General features: G+C 44.0%; 1 protein-coding gene across 1 annotated transcript in view; it reads left to right on the top strand.

Moving 5' to 3' along the window:
• Positions 1-20550, top strand: part of PAPPA (pappalysin 1) — a 179910-nt gene that overhangs the window by 84123 nt on the left and 75237 nt on the right. Inside the window, exons 8-10 of the mRNA XM_071766589.1 lie at positions 4839-4967; positions 6563-6654; positions 19319-19515. Coding sequence (XP_071622690.1) covers positions 4839-4967; positions 6563-6654; positions 19319-19515 — 418 coding nt within the window. The remainder of the gene's footprint in view (positions 1-4838; positions 4968-6562; positions 6655-19318; positions 19516-20550) is intronic.

Raw genomic sequence — 20550 nt, 5'->3', positions numbered from 1 at the left:
ACATTCTTCCTTAGAAACCCAGCTCTGGGTTAAGCTGGTTTTAGGAGCAGAAATTCACCATACAGTCCTCACTCTTCCCTCCAACCATTCGTCCACCCTGTTCTCATTTGCTGGTAAACAAACAACTCCTTAAAAAGTCTGAGGGCTCAGAGCAAACTCATCATCCCTACTGGAACCTGTCTCATCATGGACAGAGAGGAAGCCCTCTCCAAGACTATTTCCTTGGTATTTATGTCTTCTGAGTCAGCTCAGTGTCTGAGAGAGAGGCAAGAGTCTTGTTTTGAGGTCTTTGCACCTGCCATGTCATTGGGCTTATCCAAACAGCCAGAGATCAGACAGCAGCTGAAAAAACAGCCCAGCGTAAGAGCTCAGGATGTCTGACGTCCTTCTGTTGTTTACAGCATCCCACCCCATCTCTCTGCTGACTGCAGAGCCAGGCAGGAATTCTCTTCATTATCTTCTGCCGTGCTTCTCATGCCATTTTTATTAAAAGAAGGAAAGGCAAGGAGAGGGGAAGTGTGTGCAAGAGAGGAGGTAAAAGAAGAAAACAGTTGTATCCCTTTAGTCTGTAGTAATGAAGGGAAGAGGAGAGGAGCTGGAAAAAAGATGAGAGCGGTTTTAACTCCTCTGATCTAGAAACACTGAGCCCCAGTTTGATGCCCAGGACTGGGAAGCTCTAAACGTGTCTGAGCAGTGCAGTGCTTCTTTGCAGAGTTAGTGGATATTTAGGTTTTTTCAGCACCTCTGTAAAGGGTGCTGGATGTTTCAGTGGCTGTGAGTAGCATATGGGGACAGGCTCCCCAGCTCCAGGCTGTGGAGGACAGGGCAGGAGATGGTGTGGACTTTAAGTTGCATTCAAACCACCTTGATTCAAAGCATTGCAGCAAGTGAAGGTGTGGGGTCACTGATATTTGCTGCCAGCAGATTTCCTGTTTTGCTCAGCTTGCTAGAGAAGAAAAGAAAAGGTGACAATGGTAGAGGGAAACAGAATCACTGCTGGCAGGCTGGGGCTCACTCTGGGTTGTCAAGAGCTGTTCAGGAAATATTGTCTTTGGGCTCAAGAGTTTGGAGGCTATTTGAGGTCAAAGAAGGATGGGTCCTTCATGAGGACAACTGAGATGTGGAATTTGCCTGTTTCATATGGCACTGCCTATGATGGCCATAATTTAATTCGGGATACTTGTTTTCGTGTCCTTAAATAATAGGTACACTGTCTCCTTTCATTGTTTTCTGGCCATTTATGTTTTCATAGGGCAGAAGCGTAGGTATATTTTCAGTTTTGTTGGAATCAATGTAATATTGATGATTACATTCTGTTGTGTAAAACCTCTTCCTGCTATTATTTGTAGCAGGAAAAACATATATGCCATTGTAGTAGGGAGAGATATGTGGGATGGTTGCTTTTCCCTGGTACTTTTCTCTGCATCTTGAGTCTGTGTGTGGTGTCCTTAGATGCTGCAGACCAACAATGGGCACAGAGCAGATGTGGCTGGGGCAGTGTCAGCCCTTGCAGACATCTTGGCACTCGAAACCATGTGTGTTTCTTCTGTAAATTCAGTGAATCTCTAAACCCACCTTGGTCTGAGTGGAAAACAACTCCCCAGAGATGCACTTTCTCTCGTCAGCTTTACAGAAACACCCAAACTGAAAGTAGATGTCCCTTGCCTGGGGAACACAGGAAGATTAACTCCACTGCCTGGCCTTCCCAGGAAAATGAAGAAAAGAAATTAGAGGGTTTTATATTTCTGACCATCACTTGCCACAGCAGACGGGAAAGTTGCCCTTGTGGTGTTTCACAGGGTGCATCCTATTTCCCCCTCTAAGCAGAGGCTTTGAGTCATTGCTTTTTAATAAGACAGCCTCCCCACAGGCGGAAGCTGTGGCGATCAATGAAGCTTACTCAGTTCTCGAAAAGGTCATTAAAAGACCATAGATATAAATTTAAAAGAGTGTTTGTTCACATCCTTAATGTTAAAGATGTTCTTCTCTCTCACTTCCTTAAGCAGCGCCGTACAAAGCCGGCGCGCGTCTGATGTGTCTGCCAGCAGAGCAGAAAGAGCACAGGACCACTCTGAGTGTGCCATCAGCTCCCAGGGAAGGGGGAGAGAAAATAAATGTTTAAAAAAAAAAAAGAATTCACACTTTTATCACCACTTGGAGCAGAGCTTGAGCTTGACTTGCTGACATCTTTAGATACAGTCTGTATTGTTGACCTTGGTGCCCTATAACTATATAGGAGAGAACAAATTCTTTTTTTGTTGTTTTTTTACCCTTTCATTCCTGCATTCCTTTCTCCTTCTTTATGGTACTGGGTTATGGCCCAAAGCATTGCACTCATCATCTCTTTAGCAGCTTATTTTTCCAAAATCTGAGTACTGTGAAGGAATGCTAAAACTCTTAGGAGCTGTCAATATGATGTATTTTACAGTTCAGAAGGATATAAGTATCTCAGGTTGAAGCTCTTGAGGTGTGAAATGCCATGTAGAGCTCAATCAGGATTTTGCCACTAGCTGTCCCAGGCCAGGGTAAGCTGAAAGTGTGGTGGCTTGAGTTTTGAATTTCTAAGGTGGCTTTCTGCTGCTCCAGCCCAGGCACATTTCCAGCTCTGCTTGCTTGGTGCTGGAGGAGCCCTCTGGAGAGCACATACTCCTGTTTCTGATCTCCTCTGAGCGTGACTGATCTCAGTGCACCAACAAGCAGCATGCATTTATTTATTTTGTAGTTGTTACAGTTGCCCAAAGTGTTCATTTGTTAACAGTCTTTTCTAAGAATTGAACCTTTTTTGTGGTTAGCAGATCCCAAGTGACAAAATCCACATTTCTGCAAGTATACTTGTTAATCTTAAATATTTTATGAATGGTTTTGAGAAAGAACTTGAGAAATAACTTCTCTTTAGTAATGATAGCTTGCCTCTGCTTTGATTTTGTCAGTATACATCAGAAGCTTCCTCTCTTAGTAAGTGGATTTATCTAGAAATAAAATCAAGAGGAAACCCTCAGTATTCTACATCAACGGTCACTTAAATTACTTCCTGTAATTTTGTACTTTTTTCTTCTCAGAATAGTTGTTTTAAACAGGTCTCAACGATTGCAGTTTGACATTTTTCACACTGACTGAATAACCCCTCTTACCTCTATCTGCGGAGCTGGCTCCCCAGTCTGTAAGTGAATCAGGATACTTGTGCTGTGCTGATGTTTGTGCTGTGTGAACTCCAAATTTAGCTAGCAGGAACAACAGGCTACTGCTGCCAGGAATCAGGTGAAGGAGAAGTGAGAAAGTCTATTGTGTTGTGCTTTTGTCTGGTTGAGTTTCCCTCCCCGTTTCAAGTGCGGTAACAAAGACTCAAACCCCGGTGCTGCTCGCAGGCAACTCGGTCACTGACAGGTTTTTTTTTGCAGGGGTAGTGTCCATGAGGAACAGCTTTTTAATTAAAATATAATGCGTGATATTGGAGTTAAAGTGATGCTTGTTAAATTAATGAATGTTGTAAGGAGATGCTTACTTCGTGAACTTGAGGATTTCAGTAACTCCAGCCCGTTGATGTCTACTTCAGTGTCTTGCTGTTCTGTAGGAGATGGATCTCTTCGTAGGACACAGTTCATTAATAATGCTTTTTGACCAAGTTCCTGTGACAAAAAGACATGTATATTACTGTCACTAGTTGAGGCAGTATGAATGAGTAAGTGGGGGACTGGTGTGGGTTAGGAGAGAGCTGGGTTGCATTATGGGCTCTGCAATTAGCCTGATTGATGACTTTGAGGAAATCATTTTGTCTTTGCCACTCCATGGCTTTACAAATTGGCAATATGAGGAGAAGGGTAATGAGCTTCTTTGTGTAAGGTTTTGAGTTCTGGTAATGTAAGAGACATTGTAAAAGAGCTAAAATTTTATATTAGGCTTATATTATTTTTATATTGCACATAAAATATTTACTCCTAATTTACAGATGCAGAGATAATTCTGGCTTTGCATAAATATGGATGATATTATATATATATATAATATATATATTTATATATATAAATATTTGCTAATATTTTATGTGAATATTTCAGTGCTAATATTGTGAGCCAGTGCTGTGGATCCTATATTTTGTACTTTCTTGGAGAAGACAAAATCCCCATTTTAACTCTACTGTTTTAATACCCAGATTAAGGGAATAGCTTATTTATCTATCACTGTAGCATCCCCAGTCCAATTCTTAAATCAATAGGCAAATTCCATCTGGCTCCAGCTCTAGCTGGATTGAGCTCATGGATGTGCAGGAAGTAATCAGTGTTTTCAGGGTATTTGAAGTTCTTTAAATGAACTATGACACAGGCTGGCAGGGAACATTGTCCTTGCCGTGATTTAGGGAGTGGATTTGGCAGTGCTGGGTAAATGGTTGTGCTTGATGCTCTTAAAAGCCTTTTCCAACAAAAGTGATTCCATGATTCTATGATTCTAATGCTGTTCTCATGTCTGCCTACACGTGGTGAGGACTGACACACAGCCATGGTGCCCCTGCAATGCCATCTCTGCAGTGGATAGAGATGTAAGCAGCAACACACCGAACAGTGATCTTCATCAGCAAATACTTGAGCTGTCAAACAGTCAAGAGGTGCACCTATTTCAGAGCTGTCCATTAGTGAAGCATGGACTTAGGTAGTGCTGACCATGCTCACAAGACACCCAACTAAAAATTAAGTCCATCAGAACAAGGTAGGAATATTCTGAGGACCTGACTGAACTAAAAGTTGCTTTTTTTGGCAATCAACCCCAATTTTGGGACCTCCTTCTCTGCCCTTTGCTCTTGCCTTTGTTTTACTGACCACTTAGTATTTCCTTTTGTCTCCTAGGGAACTGAGTGATAGGACCACCTACACGTACCAGGTCATCGTTGTTTCTGGGACAGAGGAGAGTGAGCCTTCCCCCACCCTGGTGTATGTCTCTGGAAGTGGATATTGTGGAGATGGGATTATCCAAATGTAAGTCTGGAGCAAGCAAACAGATAAATCTGGGCACATCTTCTGAGACAGAATCTGAGACTAGAAAGGAATTGATGAGCTCTGATGTCTCCTTGTTTCGGCCAGCTCTCATCTGTAGATAATGACTCACATGCTTGATGATTACCAGGATGATGACATTTAATTGGAACTTAGGCCCTGCTATCCTGGCACCAGTAGATACAGACAGAGATACAGATAATGGAGTCCAGACAGCAGGATCAATAGTGAAGTACACTGTATGCTGTTTATGCTGTTTGTTTGTGTATCCATATCTTTATACATGGATATTACATTTCCTATATGGAGCTGAAGTGAGTGGTGGAAAAATTCACACAGCCTTTAATGGTGTCCTTATCCAGGAAGTCCCATGTGCTTGGCAGATGGTGAACAGGGTGAAACCCCTGGGTGCAGTGGGCCAGGTTCCAAGTGCAACCCTTTGTTTGACCCACCACAGGAGCTGGGATGTATTTGGAGGTGAAAGATTTGGCCTCTGAGGGAGAATACTGAGAATTTCATGTTCTGCATCTGCTACTCCCTCTCTCTGGCTACCAATCCCCTGACCACTGAAAATATAAATCAATTGTTCAAAACTATGTCAGGGTTTAGTCTTTCACTGTGTTGGCCCTTAAGGCCACCTGCTTCAAAGCTTCCTGGCATTAGATAATTTAATTATTTAAATAATGGAAGTAACAACAAGCAAGTGCTTAACCCAGCCAGTATTATTTGTTTGAAATAGTGTTGATCAGCAATCACATAGTACAACTCTGTCAGATGATATACCTGGCAGAAAGTATGTGCAGGATGAGGCCCAACAGGCAGGGAAATCAAAGAGAACAACGAATGACATATAAAGCCAGAGTATTATTGGAGAGAGAGGTGGAGAAAGATTAATTTTGCTTTCCATAACTTTTCTCCTACTGTTATGTTTGCACATTCCTCAAACATCACTTGTGGCTTTGCAGCAAGCATCGAACAATAGCTGAGCTGCCTCAGGAGCAAGCAGGAACCAGACTGTGTCACAGCTTTGCTGGTTGTGGCTCCACTCTCAGCTGTGGCAGCCCCTTTCTCATCTGGCTCCCATTCTTCTTCCCACACTCCTGCGACCAAGTGGGCTGGCAAAAGGGAGGACCCCATCCCCTGCACCACCAGCTCCCTGTTGCCTGTTCTCCTCCACGTGCTTTCACTTGGAATAGCCCAGCACCAGGCTTTATGCCTTACTATTCCCATGCTGGGGTCACAATTTGGCCCTTCCAGATTTAACACAAAGAGTTTCAGAGATGTCTGTTCTCTTTTTCCCCACCTGCTGAGTTGCAGCCACATCAGCTATGAAGGAAGTTGCTCATATCCTCATCAGAGAACAGCAAGTGGTATTCCAGATATGCAGGAGAGAAGTGGTAAGGAAGCTTGTGAAGCAGGAACAACCAAAGTGAGGGCTAGAGGAGAAAGGCTGGGCACACAAAACCACTATACTAAATTTCAAGGCTTTGGGGTTCTGCAGAGGGGTTGCAGCAACTGTGGGGATGATGCCACTTAACCATCTGACTCTTCTTTGCATGTCTGTGCCCTGCCTACAGAGAGCTGGGGGAAGAATGTGATGATATGAACAAGATCAACGGTGATGGCTGCTCCCTGTTCTGCCTGCAGGAATTGTCCTTTAATTGCATTGGTAAGTCTGGCTCAGAGCCCTTCCATTCACCACAGGCAACTCTATGTGGACTGGAAGGGAAAAAATGAACAGTATTTTCAGCATTTCCAGCTGAAGAGTTGTCATGGAAGACAGAAAAAAGGGTGGAATTTGTAGGTTTGAAAGGCAAACATATCTTCCCAGCTTCTGGTCATTTTGATGGGAAATTGGTTCTGCTGGCTTTGAAACAGCCTGGGACTTAAGGCTAAGTCAGCCATTGTGGGACTGATCCAAAGCCCATTGAAGTCAGTGGGTGGTTTTCCACTGGCTTCAATAGGCTTTAGATCTGGGTACGTGAGAAGGCATGAACTGATTTTTTCTGGTAAACAGGAGGAGGAGTGAAAGGGGAAGGGCCTGAGACCAGAAGAAAGTCCGGCTGAGGTCACACCTTCTTTGAATTGCAAATCAATATCTGAGGATCAAAGGTCTAGCTAATCCCCTTTTTCAGAGGTGGAAACTACTTAATCAGATTTCATTTGCAAGCCTGGTTTGCTCTGATTAGCAAAACCTGTAAGCACAATGGCCAGAAGATGCTCGAGCTATCGGGGATAGCAGGGCTGCAGTTGCAAGCTTTACGTATTTATTAAACTTCCCAGGAATGCTGGGCCAGAGGAGGGAAATGGAGGGAACTGGAGAACAATTTACGCTGCACCTTCTGTGGGATAGCCTGGAGTTGTGGGATTGCATTTCCCAAGCAAGGCTCAGTGAGGTCTGGAGAAGGATGAATCATGCAGAGCTTCCAAATCCAAAGCTGATGTGTATAAAGGGTTGGCTTTGTAAAGAGGTTCCATGAGATTCCTTACCTGGTCTGACCAAGCAAATTCTGTGTACCCCACCTAGTGATCCCACACCTTCAGCTCAGGGCATCAGTCCTAAGCAGATAATATAATGTTGTCAGGACTGAGATTTGCTCTTTTTGGAAGCAGATGGTTGTCTCCTGTGCCCAGAGTAAGACATAAAGGACCTCACAGGCACCATGTTTCCCCTGGGTGATAAGCTGGGGACTGCTTTTCTTGTAACAGCTACAGTTTTGTTTCAGCATTCCATGCTGTGGGGCTTGAGGCCTGATTTGGTGATGTAGTTATTTACATATGTAAATATGTAAATTGCTCTATTGAAATCTGAGAGTATTTATGGTTGAGGCTAATTGAGACTATTGGTGGTCTTGAAGTTATATTTGTGTTTCAAGTAACTTGCTCCATTAGAGCCTCAAGCACTGAAAGATTAGTCATAATATTTTGAAAGTGAGATAAACACTTATGCAAATGTTTTGGGTTCTCCAGGAGTCAGGCATAATGTGAGGCTGGTTCCAGCATGGCTTTGGGTTGGAGATGTATGGTTGCATCTATAGCACCCTCCTCAGCAGCAGGTTTGAGCTCCGTGGTCCAGGTCTGTGCTTTGGGGCCTTTCCAGGTTTGCATGAGGCTACTGCCCAGGTCCTCCCCAGTATACACTGGTTCTCAAAGAAACTGGGTTGTGTGTGCTGGACAGCAGCTCCAAATAAGTCCATGGACAGGAGTAAGAGTGGGATGTCCCAAGCCTTGACACACAGTGGTACATCCTGCCAGGTGGGTGCAGGAGCCTGCTTTATGCCTGTGTTCATGTTCTTCTCCAGTATCAGCAACCAGGCTGGCTAAGAGTGTGGAAAAAGCCTGTATGACAGCAATAGGATTAGAAAATTAAGCTACTAAAACAAACAGGCAGATTTTTTTCTGCACCATTACAGAGGAAAGGATTTTTCAGATCTGCTTCTGTTGCAAAGGAAAGGGGAATTCCAGAGGTAGCAAATTGTTTGGCATGGGCTTTGAAACTTCATGGGTTTGCACAGCTCCTGGATTATAATCTTGAATGAAATCAAAGTGTTTGTGAAATATTCACATGGGTGAATCCAATGAACTGAATCAGTGGCAAGGTGCATGAATGACCTGACAAATGTTTTGTTGTGTGGATTCCCAAGAGAGGTTGAGTGACTGCTGGGCAGTGATGGCCCCAGGGTGAATGCAGGGTCTGCTGGGGTAGATCAGCTGCTGTTTTGGGGGGACAAACTCTGCCTTCATCAAGTCTCTGGGAAAGGTAGGACCTGTGAAACAGACCCTCTGGGTCTTACGGGTGCTGGACCTCCAAGAATGAGTACACTGAGAGGTAGAAAAAAACCTGCTATCTAATCTTTCAGATGAACAGTGCTGGCTTGTTTTAACATATCAAGCATTACAATCTCACCAGAAAACATAAAAATTTTGGGAAAGCAAGTGGCTGTACATATTACATAATAATAATTTAAAAGCAGAAATCCAGTTTTCTCCATAGTCTAATGGTATCAGACTGGATCCTCTGCCTTTAGGCAAACAAATGTTTTCTTTGAGACTGGTGGGGTGTTTTCTTGGAAAATGCAGAATGCCTGGGTTCCCGTTTGAGGAGTACAGAGGAATAAATGTAGTTAATTTCCATGTTTACAAGGCTAACACATGTTCTAGTCCTGTAGGACAACAAGGAATTATTTCAGACAGTGTTATTTTTGCAGTGATGTTCTTGTATTATGTAGCTTCTTAGAGCCTCGGGAATCACTCCTCTTCACCAAAGAATTCAGTGAGCCTCAAACACATGTTCAGAGGCTTTGCTGAATTGGGAGCCTCGAGGTTTGATCTTGCAAATGCTTCCTTCCAGGCATGTTTCTGAGCTACCCCACAGCATTTTTTAGACCTCAGCAAATCTAACCACAACAGTGAATGCATTGCTTGTCACAAATTGTCAGCAGGATTGGGTCCCACATGGATGAAAACAATCACTAAATGTTTTGTTTGCAAAGGCAGGACTGAAGAAGCATTCTCGGGTGTGGGGTTCCATAGCAGGAGGTTTGATAGCAAAGCCTAAGGAGGGCATTTTTTCTTCCAAAGCAGAGACCATGGAAGTCACTGTACTTGGTAGAAGACAAATACAGCAGAGCCCACAAGCACCATCAAGCTTCAGATTTAGAGCCATGACTCGCAGAATAATTTAGGTTGGAAGGTGTCTCTGGAGATCTCTGATCCAGGGAGAGCCAACTTCCAAGTTAGGTCCAGCTTCACAGTTGGAGCATGTTGCTCAGGGTCATATCCAGCTGTGTCTGGGGCATCTCCAAGAATGGAGGCAGGTGTCTGCAGGTGTCCCTATGTCTCTTTTGCTCCCTTTGCCTTTTAGGATCATGGGTTTTTTTAATTGATCCGACTTTCCTTTAAATAAATGGCACAAGGCTCTCAAAACACTTTGTGCTAGTGCCTGTAATAAAATTAGACATTTTTTTTTTTCTCTTGGGGTTGTTTTCCCTCCTCCTTCCCTCACTAATCAGATAACAGTGGATCAATCTGCTCTGCCACAGGAGGAGGGGCGCGGGGGAAAGAAAGAGGGAGGCAGGGATGAAAACTGTGTGGTCTTACTGTCAGGCTGTCCTGTCCTTCTCTGAGCACAAAGCCAAGTAACAGAAAGCAGATAAGATTAATAGGGTTTTCTTCCTGCAACATACTGAAGAGCGACAGTGAGATTAATTAATTAATGAATGAAAGCATCTGGCAGTGCTTCTTTTTAAAGTTCTGCAGTACACTCACCCTTCCCCATCCTGAAATTAATTGTCTCTACTTCCCCCCCCACCCCAATTTTTCATAGTGAATTTTGCGTATCTTATCTCCTCCACACAGGATTTGGTTGGTCCCAGGGGGAAAGTTTCTCTTTGCCTCTACTTTGATTTGTAGGAGACAAGGGAATCAAAGTCATGTCCGCTATGACTGATGCCCCCTCTCCTACCTCTGGGCTGCTTTTCTTTCACCTTGCTCTTGATTACTCCCGAGATTACTGATTTTTGTGATTACTGCAGATCTCAGCCAAGCTCAAACCGAGGTGTCCTGTATAAACCAGGCTCCATTCATAAGAGTTATGATTTGCAGTTGTGGGAACCCAGAGCTTTTTAGCACTCGATCCATTCCCACCAGACTGCTGAGAAATGGGTGTCTAACAAGCAGCTGAGCACCTTGCCCTTGGTAGGCATAGGCACTCTCCCACGAACCAGCATTGTACACATGCATCTAGATATATGTGTGGACAGTGAAAAAGAGCCTCTGCTTTCATTTGCATTCCTTTTGTTGAGTGTGCTGTGCATTATGCATTGATTTAGCTCACTGATGTTGAAGAAAATAGAAGGATATAATAAAAAAGATGCAGAGATCAATAAAAAAAGAAGGGAGGGGAAGAGAAAGTAATATGAAAAGCTGTAAGGAAAGACTGATAGATGTATTGAGACACAGCTGGGAAGTAGCTTCAGAACTTCTATCTACCCTTAAGTTTGCCTGGTAATTTATGGGTTTTCAGTCAGACCTTACTGGTGTTATTATTGCTACACTTTATCTCCTTTGCTTATAAGGGGCTCTTCATGAAAGTCTTTTTACAGCAAAATGGGGCAGTGCTTTGGCTACCTTCCATGTATGAGTGGTCCTACTGAAGAATGTGAATGTTTCAGGTTAGACACACATCTCTGTGGTTTGTTGTTAGGGCTTCAGGAATATAAAATACAAAGAAAAGGCACAGAGTAGAGGAAAAGAGAGAGTAAATATATCTAGCTCTTGAATTTACCACCAATTTCTGGCATGCTTGAAGCATTAGTCGCCAGTGGTTGCTCAGGGAGAAGTATGATTTTAATTTGACAATGATCTTTAAACACCTTTTCTTTCTCTCCCTCTTGGCCTCAAATGGTTTTTTCCTACCTCACAAATCTGGATCTGTCCTTCTCCTCCTCCGAGGCCTCTCCCTCCAGCTGTGAGCCTTACCTTTGTGGGAGCTCTATCCTTTACCTCTCCCATTATCCATAAATTAAGCATAGCACTTTCGCCTAATCTTATTGTTTGGCAGGCTGCATTGCATTCAGGGAAATGATTAATATTCATGAGCATGCTATCTCTGTTTGGTGCATAATCCTCTAGGGAAATTGCAGTGTTAAATGAGTGACACAAACCTAATTTTATATGTCTTTTCTTTCTTTTCTTTTTCTTTTTCTTTTTCTTTCTCCCCCCCCACCCCCCCTCCTTCTTCCCGCTTCTGACAGAGAAGTAATGTGCTTAAAATAAATTGATGGATGACCATCCATATTCATTGTGGGCATGCTTTGAGAGCACGCCTGGCTCCCATCCTCTCCCCCTCCCTTCCCCATACCCCTGCACAGGAGCAGAGCTTTGAGTGCCCCGGCCCCCGCAGCAGCTAATGGTGATTTTGCCTTCTTTCACCAACATTAAATAGGCCTTGGCTGACCCCGCCGAGGGCTTTCAGTAGAACAACAGCATGGGATAAACTGAGCCACCTTGCAAGAGAAACTCAGCATCTCACATCAATAAGACTAAAGCATTGACCAAGGAGCTTGGGAAAGAGGATTGCTGTCGATAAAGAAGCTGTGGTTCTATAGCTGAGCGTCATAGCAAAGAGCAGTGAATTTCCTGAGCCGGGGCTATTCAGATGATATTTGTGTGAATCCTTCAGCTTCAGGCAAATACTTTGAAGCCGACTGTTTCCTACAGCTCATGGGAGTGTGGCTACATGTTCTAAAATGTCTAAACACTCATTTGGCAAGTTAGTAATCACAGCATTGTCATAAAGTCTCTTAAAGTGATTTTCAGACTGTCATCATTAATAGCGCAATCTTAGCGGGGCCAGCTGAGCCACAGAGCAGCAAGAGCAGGCATCTCAGGCAGCTAAACACAAAGGACAGATGCTTTTTTGTGGAGGAGAATGTGGGCTGGAGTGGTATTTGCCTGCATTTTTCCCTAGGCCAGTGACTCCAGCCCAGCTCAATCCAGCTTTGGTTTTTAGGACACATAGCTACAAGGGGAGCCCAGAAGAAGAATGAGTCCTTTGCTTGCAGCATCCCTCACGCGTTTCTCTCTGTGGATCAGAGACACTTCCATGGCTGGTCACACTTCACTCTTTATAGCATCTTTTGTGACTCAGCACTTGAGTCACAACTTGAAGATGCTGAGCACAAAGTCTTCCTTTGCACTGACATCCAACCACATGCACAAACAAGTTTGTTTTCCTTGGTGCAAGGCATCTCTGTGGTTTTTCTTCTGGGCTTCTTCCCAGCCTCCCAAGTAAGTGGGCCAGGTGTGAAGGGCCATGCTAGCCAGTCTTCTCATGGTCATAGCAGCTGCTGCCTTGCATGACAGAAGCCTCAAGACTTTTAGTCCCACAATCTCCAAGTTTATCTAATGCATCTGTGTAAGTCTGAGGAAACACTGAAACATTCTCAGCACTGCTTTTCCAATTTATTCAAGAACCAAGGAGGGAATCAAGATTAGGTGAGAAGAGGACAAGCACTGTAGTGCTTTTACAACAAGACTGGTTGCCCAGGGCTGGGGGAAGGCCACACTGGCTTCTGTTGGCTGGCTGCAGAGCAGATAAGGTCTTACTACCACTGCCAATGATGGAAAATATCCTTCCACTTAAGTGACAAGGGCTTGTGTTCTTAGAGGTGAAATATCAAATTTCAATGCCAGGCTCTGCGAGGGAGTTGTAATTGTATCTGTCTGCAGCACGCAGATCAATTGCATAATTATTGTGCTCCAACTGCCATATCATACTGATGAGAGGAGTCATGCCAGACAAAGAAGCCCAGGAATGTGTTTCCATGAAGTAGCTGAATGACCAGGGAGCCACGATCCTCAAATGCATTATGGTCTCCTGCTCTGTTTGGGAGATGCTCAGACATGATTGTCATATTGTAAAGGGAAAAAAGCCTCCTGCGAGGCCCCCAGATGTTCCACAGCAGATTGCAACACCCATGTTGCCTTCATTTCCAAGGTGTCTGGTTTTTTTCATTGGAGGAAAATGTCACAATTTGTTGATATGCAGCTTTATTTGGGAAGGTCTGCCCAAGCTCGCCGTAATGGTTTTCCTCTTTTAGAATCAGAATATCCAGGAAGGAAAATAACTCTCAGATATTTTAATGTAGCAGGCAATCTCTCTGTCTCTGGCTTCTTCAATATTAAAGAAGAGATCAGCAGATATCCTGGAAGCAGGCCATATTATTCACTCTCTTCCCACTCAAGCCAAAGGTGAAACTCTCATAGAAATTACTGGAGCAGGTTCTGCAGTCGCTCAGCTGCCGGATTTGTGCGATTTGCAGTGGAATTATTGCTCCTTTTGTGACAGAAACTGCTGGAAACATTTCTTCTCATCTATGAACACTAACACCAATGCTAGAAATGCCAATTACATGATGCAGTGGTAAAATTCTGCTTCTGCAGAGTTGCTAACTTCAGTAAGCCTGTGATGTGGCCATTGCTGTGTCTAAAAAGGTCTGTACACCTCTGGACAGACCTTTTGGGGGTTAAAATGCAAAGCTCGCTCTGTTCCAAGAATTTTTAACTCAGAGACAATGCTTCTGCATTTTTGTGTGTCCCCCTCCCCCCTCTTTTTTTTTTCCTTATTTTTTTTTCTCAGACAAACAGTTATGTGGCATGAGGCTTGCTATAGTTGGAAATATCCCTAAGTAAACAGCTGAGCTTAAAAATACTTTTTTTTTTCCTTGTCTGGCCTTTAAAACAAACAAAAAAATTACTTATTTCACAAAAGAAGACACGGCTGATGCCAATCACTGCATTCTAGCTGAAAACAGGAAGCCACCCCGAGAGCCTGTCCCCAGCACTTTGACCATGCAGCTCAAACATGAAAAGCCTTGTCAAGAGGATGTGCCCTGTGCTATAAATTGGATTTCTTCATCCCTTTTTATTACTTTTTTTTAAGGTGGTGGAAGGCTGCCTGTCACAGCTAAGTGTATATCTTGCATGTCTGCTTCCTGATCTCTACCAGACTTCATTCCTGTTGCTGGTGATTTTCTTGCCTCGCTTTGAATAGGTGACTGTGCTGCTCATCCAGACCTGGTCTGGCAGATCCTCAGTTGCTCTCTGAATCCTCTGCCTTACCTTGTGCATCCTTTCATTTCTGTGATTCAGAGGGGTTTGTATTTCAATACCAAAGGCTGCCTTTGGCAACTGTGCTTGGACATCTTAAGAAGCAACAATGCATCATTTTCTGGTGCAACATGTCAGACAACCAAGATAGTTCTGGATCTTGAAGCCCAGCTGCAACAGTAAGCACTCCAGGTCTTGCCAATCTGTTTCCCCAGCAAATCCACCTTTTCCAGGCTGATTGCTGCCATGGAGAATTCAGGGATTCCTGGATGTCACAGAATTTGTTACTGTTTCCCAAACTAGAGACTGCTGTTTCCCAAAGCAAGGGCAAAGGGGGATTTCTGTTTGGCCCCAACAGTTTTGTGCCTTCAGTAAGAACTTTGTCACAGAAAAGGAGCTTGGGCTTCATGAATTAATCCATGTTACACAAGTTCAGCTCAGGATCCTTCAGCATCTGTTGTCAGTCCCCCAGAGATGCTGTCTTTTGCTGTCCGGTGCTATGCCTGCAGACAATTTACTGTTCTAGATGCAAGCTTTTTAATTTTAATTAAAATGAAATTTCCTCCGTGTTCTCTTCCCCTGTATCTCCTTCAAATCAGATCCATCTTAAAAGTGAGAAGGCCCACAGTGCTGAGGAACCTAAGTCTGTGATGCAGGTCAATGCAACACTATGCAACACTATGATGCTCTCCAGGTCTTGTGTGGTTTTAGACCTCAGGGGAGACAAAAATTAGTTCATATTCCCAAGGGCCTGGGTGCATTTCATGTCACAGTAGCTGAGAAAAGAACAGAAAAGGCATTTTGCACCATTATAGAAATAAAGATGTTAGCTACTGCTGACTAGAAATATCCCTCTCCCAGCACTGCCCTCACTGGCTTTCAGCCTGTTGGACTCTGTGGATTTAACTGAGCTGTCTTCACAACTCTGTGGACAGGGAAGAAGCCTATTAGTTCTTTCTTTGTGAGGGCAGTCACAGGATGAAGGTGTCTGGTTATTTGTCACTTTGCTCATGCAAATGCAAAGCCTTAATGCCCATCCAGGACCACAGTAAGGGTCAGGAGTCAGAGCAGGTGGAAGGCAGAGTTGCTTTCTCTGTTTTCTTTTGGCCACCCAGTACTGCATCATATTTGGCTGATGCCCTTGTCAGTCCCATCACCAGTGTCTGGGAAGGATGTAAAACAAGTCCCCTTTTACCATCACTCAGATAGGAAGCTCATGGGTGGGAAGTCTTCTTGCACCAGTGGTCCTGCCCACAACACAGCATTGCACGCTCCAGGATGGTGTCAGCACCAGGGCTTGCAGCTATTTCCTAAAAGAAAGCTACGGTTGTAAAGCCACTTCCCCCCTGCCATTTCTCAAAGCACACAAAAGTGAGCAGGTCCCTAATCTCTCAGCCTTTGTGAAAAGTGCCACCCAGCCACCCACAGTGTCCCCAGGCACCGAGGGCAGGGTGCTGCAGCTCGCCAGGCCCAGCACGGTCAGGCAGGGTTCCTGACAGTGCAGTTCAGTAAGAGTTTGTTAATCATTTAGGCAGTCTCCATTTAATTCAGACATCTCAGTCTTTCTGTTCAGTTCCTCCCTTGGGTTTTGCAGACTCTGAAGAGACAGATTTATTGGGGTCTTAAGCATAATCAGGAACAAATTAGCCTCTGTTAGGATCACACATTGGCCTGGATCACAGCTATTCAAAGGCTGCCTTTCCATCCATGTGAGTATGAATTAAGTCATCGGATTGGAGTAGGTCTTGAGTATTCTTTTATCCCAAGCACATGATCTTATCAGAAGCCCATTACGTTTATCATCGCATTAGGAGGGAACATTTGGAGCCAGAGCAGGAGTGTGTTTCTATATAAATGTTGTGCTTACTTCAGTGCCTGCTGTGAAAATCAGTCAGAGTTACAGGAGGGCTGGGGAAACACAGCCTGATCACAGACACCTAAAATTAGGCTGTGAGTTGCTGAGTAGGTGTCTACAGAGGTGGGGTGGCTGCACTGGGAGCTGTGCTGAGAGTCTGCCTGTGTCTGTGTGTCAGGGTTTCTGTTGGTGTGCATCAGGATGCATCTGAGGACCTGTGTTTCACCTGTCTGACTAGGTTTATAGGTTGAAGGTTGTATTTTTTTGATATAGTTGGTCTCCACCCCACCCCTTTTTTAAAATTTTCTCTTTTTACAGAATAAGCTTCTTGTCATAAAATGACAACAAGCAGTTGGTTTTGGGGTTTTTTTTTTCCAAAAACACTCTTTTCACAGGTCTGGGGCTTGTTTTTGAGGATTTTTGATTTCTGACCACAGCTTTCCAGGGGAAAACATTTCTCAGCTCGAACTAGGACATAGTGCTGTGAGGTGGATGAGCCACTTTGCTTGATCCCACTGTTCTTGGGCACTGCAGAGAGCTGGGGTAGACTTGGGTACATCTCTGCAGAGAAAGGAGCAGAACAAGAGATGCAGGGGATAAGGTGAGGGAAGAAAGAGTTTGTCTCCATAGCCATCACAGTTCCATGCTTAATCTGCCCCTTCCCTGCACTAGCCAGGAGTGAGCGACCCTGGTGTAGCACCCTGCCAGCATTAATAATCCCTGCAGAGAAACAAGAGATGTCCAAACTGGGGCTCTCAGGGCTTGTATGGTTTGTGAGCAGTTCAAGCACACATTTCCAGCAGGGTCAGGACAAGAGGAAATGGTCTCAAGTTGCACCAGAAGAGGTTTAGATTAAATATTAGAAGTGTTAGAAGAAACTTCTAATTAGAAGAAACCTCTTCACTGAAAGAGTAATCAAATACTGGAACAGGTTGCCCAGGGAGGTGGTTGAATCACCCTCTCTGAAGATCTTTAAAAACCATGTAGGTGTAGTACTTAGGAACATAGTTTAAGCACTGGACTTTTTGGAATTAGTTTAATGGTTGGTATGGTATTAGTTTAATGGTTAGGCTATGGTTGTGCTCAATGATCTTAAAGATATTTTCCAACCAGAATGATCCTGTGATTTTGTCAGTATCAGATGAGCAGTAGCAGGGCCCTGCTCTCATCAGGACTGTTGGGCAATCTGGCTGTGGGAGGAGGCAAGGCAGTTGGGCTGCTGGACTGCTGAGTTGGTTGCCTTAGGGCCCATCTGCACATCCACCCCAGCCCCCTCCACTGTGGAGTAATGAGACACCCCGGGGAGCCATTGTCATCTTCTGCCTGTGAAGCAGTCTCCCAAGTGCTCCTCCTCCCAGATCTTCGAGGTGTGTGGTATATGTTTGGTGGCTTCCAGCCATATGAAGATTTTAAGATGTGACACGTAGGGTCAAGAAGCTTGACCACCCTGGGAACACCCAGATTCAAGGCTGCACTCTGGAAGCTGAACAGCTTCCAGATTCATGCTGGCTGCTTCTTGCCAGCTCAGAGTACTGGCCAAGCAAATGCACAGTTTTCTATTCTTATCCACATTCACAGAGAGGTTGTGATGAAATGAAACTATAATGGCATTTTCCCTTGATAGACTTCTCCGTTCTTTCGAACTCACACTCTCTTAAGGACCTGGAAATCTGCAGAGGGGTCTGGGAGGAAGGGAAGGGAAAAGGAGTGAAAGTCATTAAATAATTGAATTGCAATAAACTGATTTTTTCCTGGCTCATGATGGTATTTCACTGTGTAAACTAGGAGGAAAAATAAACAGGGGATTTAGTAGTTTGGAAATAGCTCAAAATTGAGCATCCGTTGGATTTTCTGACACCTAGCTCGAGATAGTCCAATGCTGCCGACAGGATTCTCCTTAGGGATTGTTTCCATCAGTCCAGCTAGCAGCTCTGGCTAATTTCCTACCGTTTTTTTCAGCAGGCTTATTTGCCAGACAAAAATACAACAGGCTGTCAGAACTGGATACCTCTGGGGACTGGCAATGATAATACAATACAAAATAGGGTACCAACAGGTCAAAGGTTTCCATTTCACAGAGTACTCTAATGACTGAAAGTCATTATTGCTATACAGTCTGTTTGAAAAAAGTGGATGGATCTCAGTTCAGTTTTTAATGGGCCAGTGTTACAGAAACAACCTCAAAAATTTGGCATCTTTGTTGGCAGTCTCATTAGAGAAGCCACAGAATAAATGGACAAGGATAATAAAGTCTCCTGCTGCTTTTGATCCTTTCAGGTCAAATCTGAGTCATGTTGGTTGGAGCTGTGTGTGTATGTGGCAAGCTTACCCTCACACTATGTATAATATATCTGTGCTTTGGATAAACAGAATCTGTTTGGCCCGTTGGTCACTACGGCTGTAAACTTGGCAGTTTTCACCAGCCCTAAATTCACAGTTGTTGTTGTTGTTTTGCAGATATCTTTTAAAAACAAGAAGGGAAAAACATTGTAGACCAGGCCCTCTGTTGGCTTTTTTCCATGCAAGTTGGTGGAATTATGCCAACACCCACATTGTCTCTCTATGTATTTTCTGTTTCTGCTTTCTTCTGTTTCCACTCTTTTAAATGGAGATGAATTTAAAATAAGCAGAAAATCCCTTACATTAGGAAATATCCTGAGGGAGATGCCCAATACAAAAGCTGCCTGTTGTTGCTTGGCTTTGTTAAAATCACCTTGCTGTTGCCTAGAAGTGACCAATGTTTCAGTTCCCAGTGACCTGGTCAGGCTAGTACATGACCACTGATGTTATCAGGTCATAGATAGGACATGATTGCAGATATTTAACCAGTCCTTTGTCATTTCTTTTCTCTGCTTTCTCCTGGCAGATGAACCCAGCAGATGTTATTTCCACGATGGCGATGGAGTATGTGAGGAATTTGAGCAAATGACCAGCATCAAAGACTGTGGTGTTTACACTCCCAAAGGCTTCCTTGATCAGTGGGCTTCCAATGTCTCTGTCTCACACCACAGTGACCAGCAGTGTCCAGGATGGGTGGTCATTGGTCAGCCAGCAGCAACCCAGGTAAGGAAGGAGACTCTCTTTCCTCTTCTAGAAAGCAAAGTCCAGCAGGGAGCAACATTCATGAGTGTAGCCAAATGGTCAGTGTTCATGGGGGATGTTCTGCTTGTTAATTCACTGCTTCTCCAAGAAAGGTTCCTGACAGCAGTTTCCCTCTTTTTCTGTGTGTGTACCTGGGTAGCAGTGATTGAAATTCAGTTCCAGTCATTCAGCCAAAAGCTGGCTGAAGTTATGGCCTAAGTGATTCAATAAGCTGTTGTCACCTAAAGGACTAGTTCAGCTCTCTGCAGCTAGCACAGGGCATTATCTTGTGGCAATGAATTCTGAAGGCTTATGCTGAGTAATACAAAAGAGTGATCTTTCTTTTTTTATAGTTTTGTGTTTTCTGTCTCCCAGTTTCATAAAAGCACCCTATTGTTCTGTTCTGAGAAAGGTCCTGTCCATTCCCAAAGCCATTCATTAGCTTTAACCCCCTTCTTCCATGTCTCCTTTGAACCATAAATAGGTCCAGTTACCATAACTTTACTTTTGTGTTCCTGAGAGAATCAAATACAAATGAGTTCAAAAAGACATGGAATAGATGCCTGGAAAACGGATCTGTACATGATGCAGATGCAACAGTCCAGTTGTAACTCCCTGCCTAAGAAAAGCCCACGTTGCTTTGTGTTGGGTTTTTAGAGGATTCAGTATGGGAAGGGTCATCATATGGAAGAACTGCTTTGTGTATTCCTCCTTCAGCATCCAGCATTGCCCCTTGCTGGAGCAGAGCAGGACTTTTGGTTTGATGCAGCGAAGTTGTTCTTACAATCTAACTGTCTGGGAGGTGTACAGGGTGGGCAGTGCTGAGATAAATGCCACGTCACAGCTGTGACAAGCACATTTCTCCATGAATAGTAAACACTAAGCATTTCCAGTTGGCTTGCAAGAGAAAAAAATCTTTGTCCAAGAGTCTTGGCCTTGTTCACATTGCACAAGTCTGTAACAAATTAATGACCAGGTCAGTTTTAAATACACAAAGCGTGGTCAGCTGGCATAGTA

Source organism: Heliangelus exortis, chromosome 22 (genome assembly GCF_036169615.1).
Source record: "Heliangelus exortis chromosome 22, bHelExo1.hap1, whole genome shotgun sequence".
Classification (NCBI taxonomy): domain Eukaryota; kingdom Metazoa; phylum Chordata; class Aves; order Apodiformes; family Trochilidae; genus Heliangelus; species Heliangelus exortis.
This window is presented reverse-complemented; position numbering and strand designations above follow the sequence as displayed.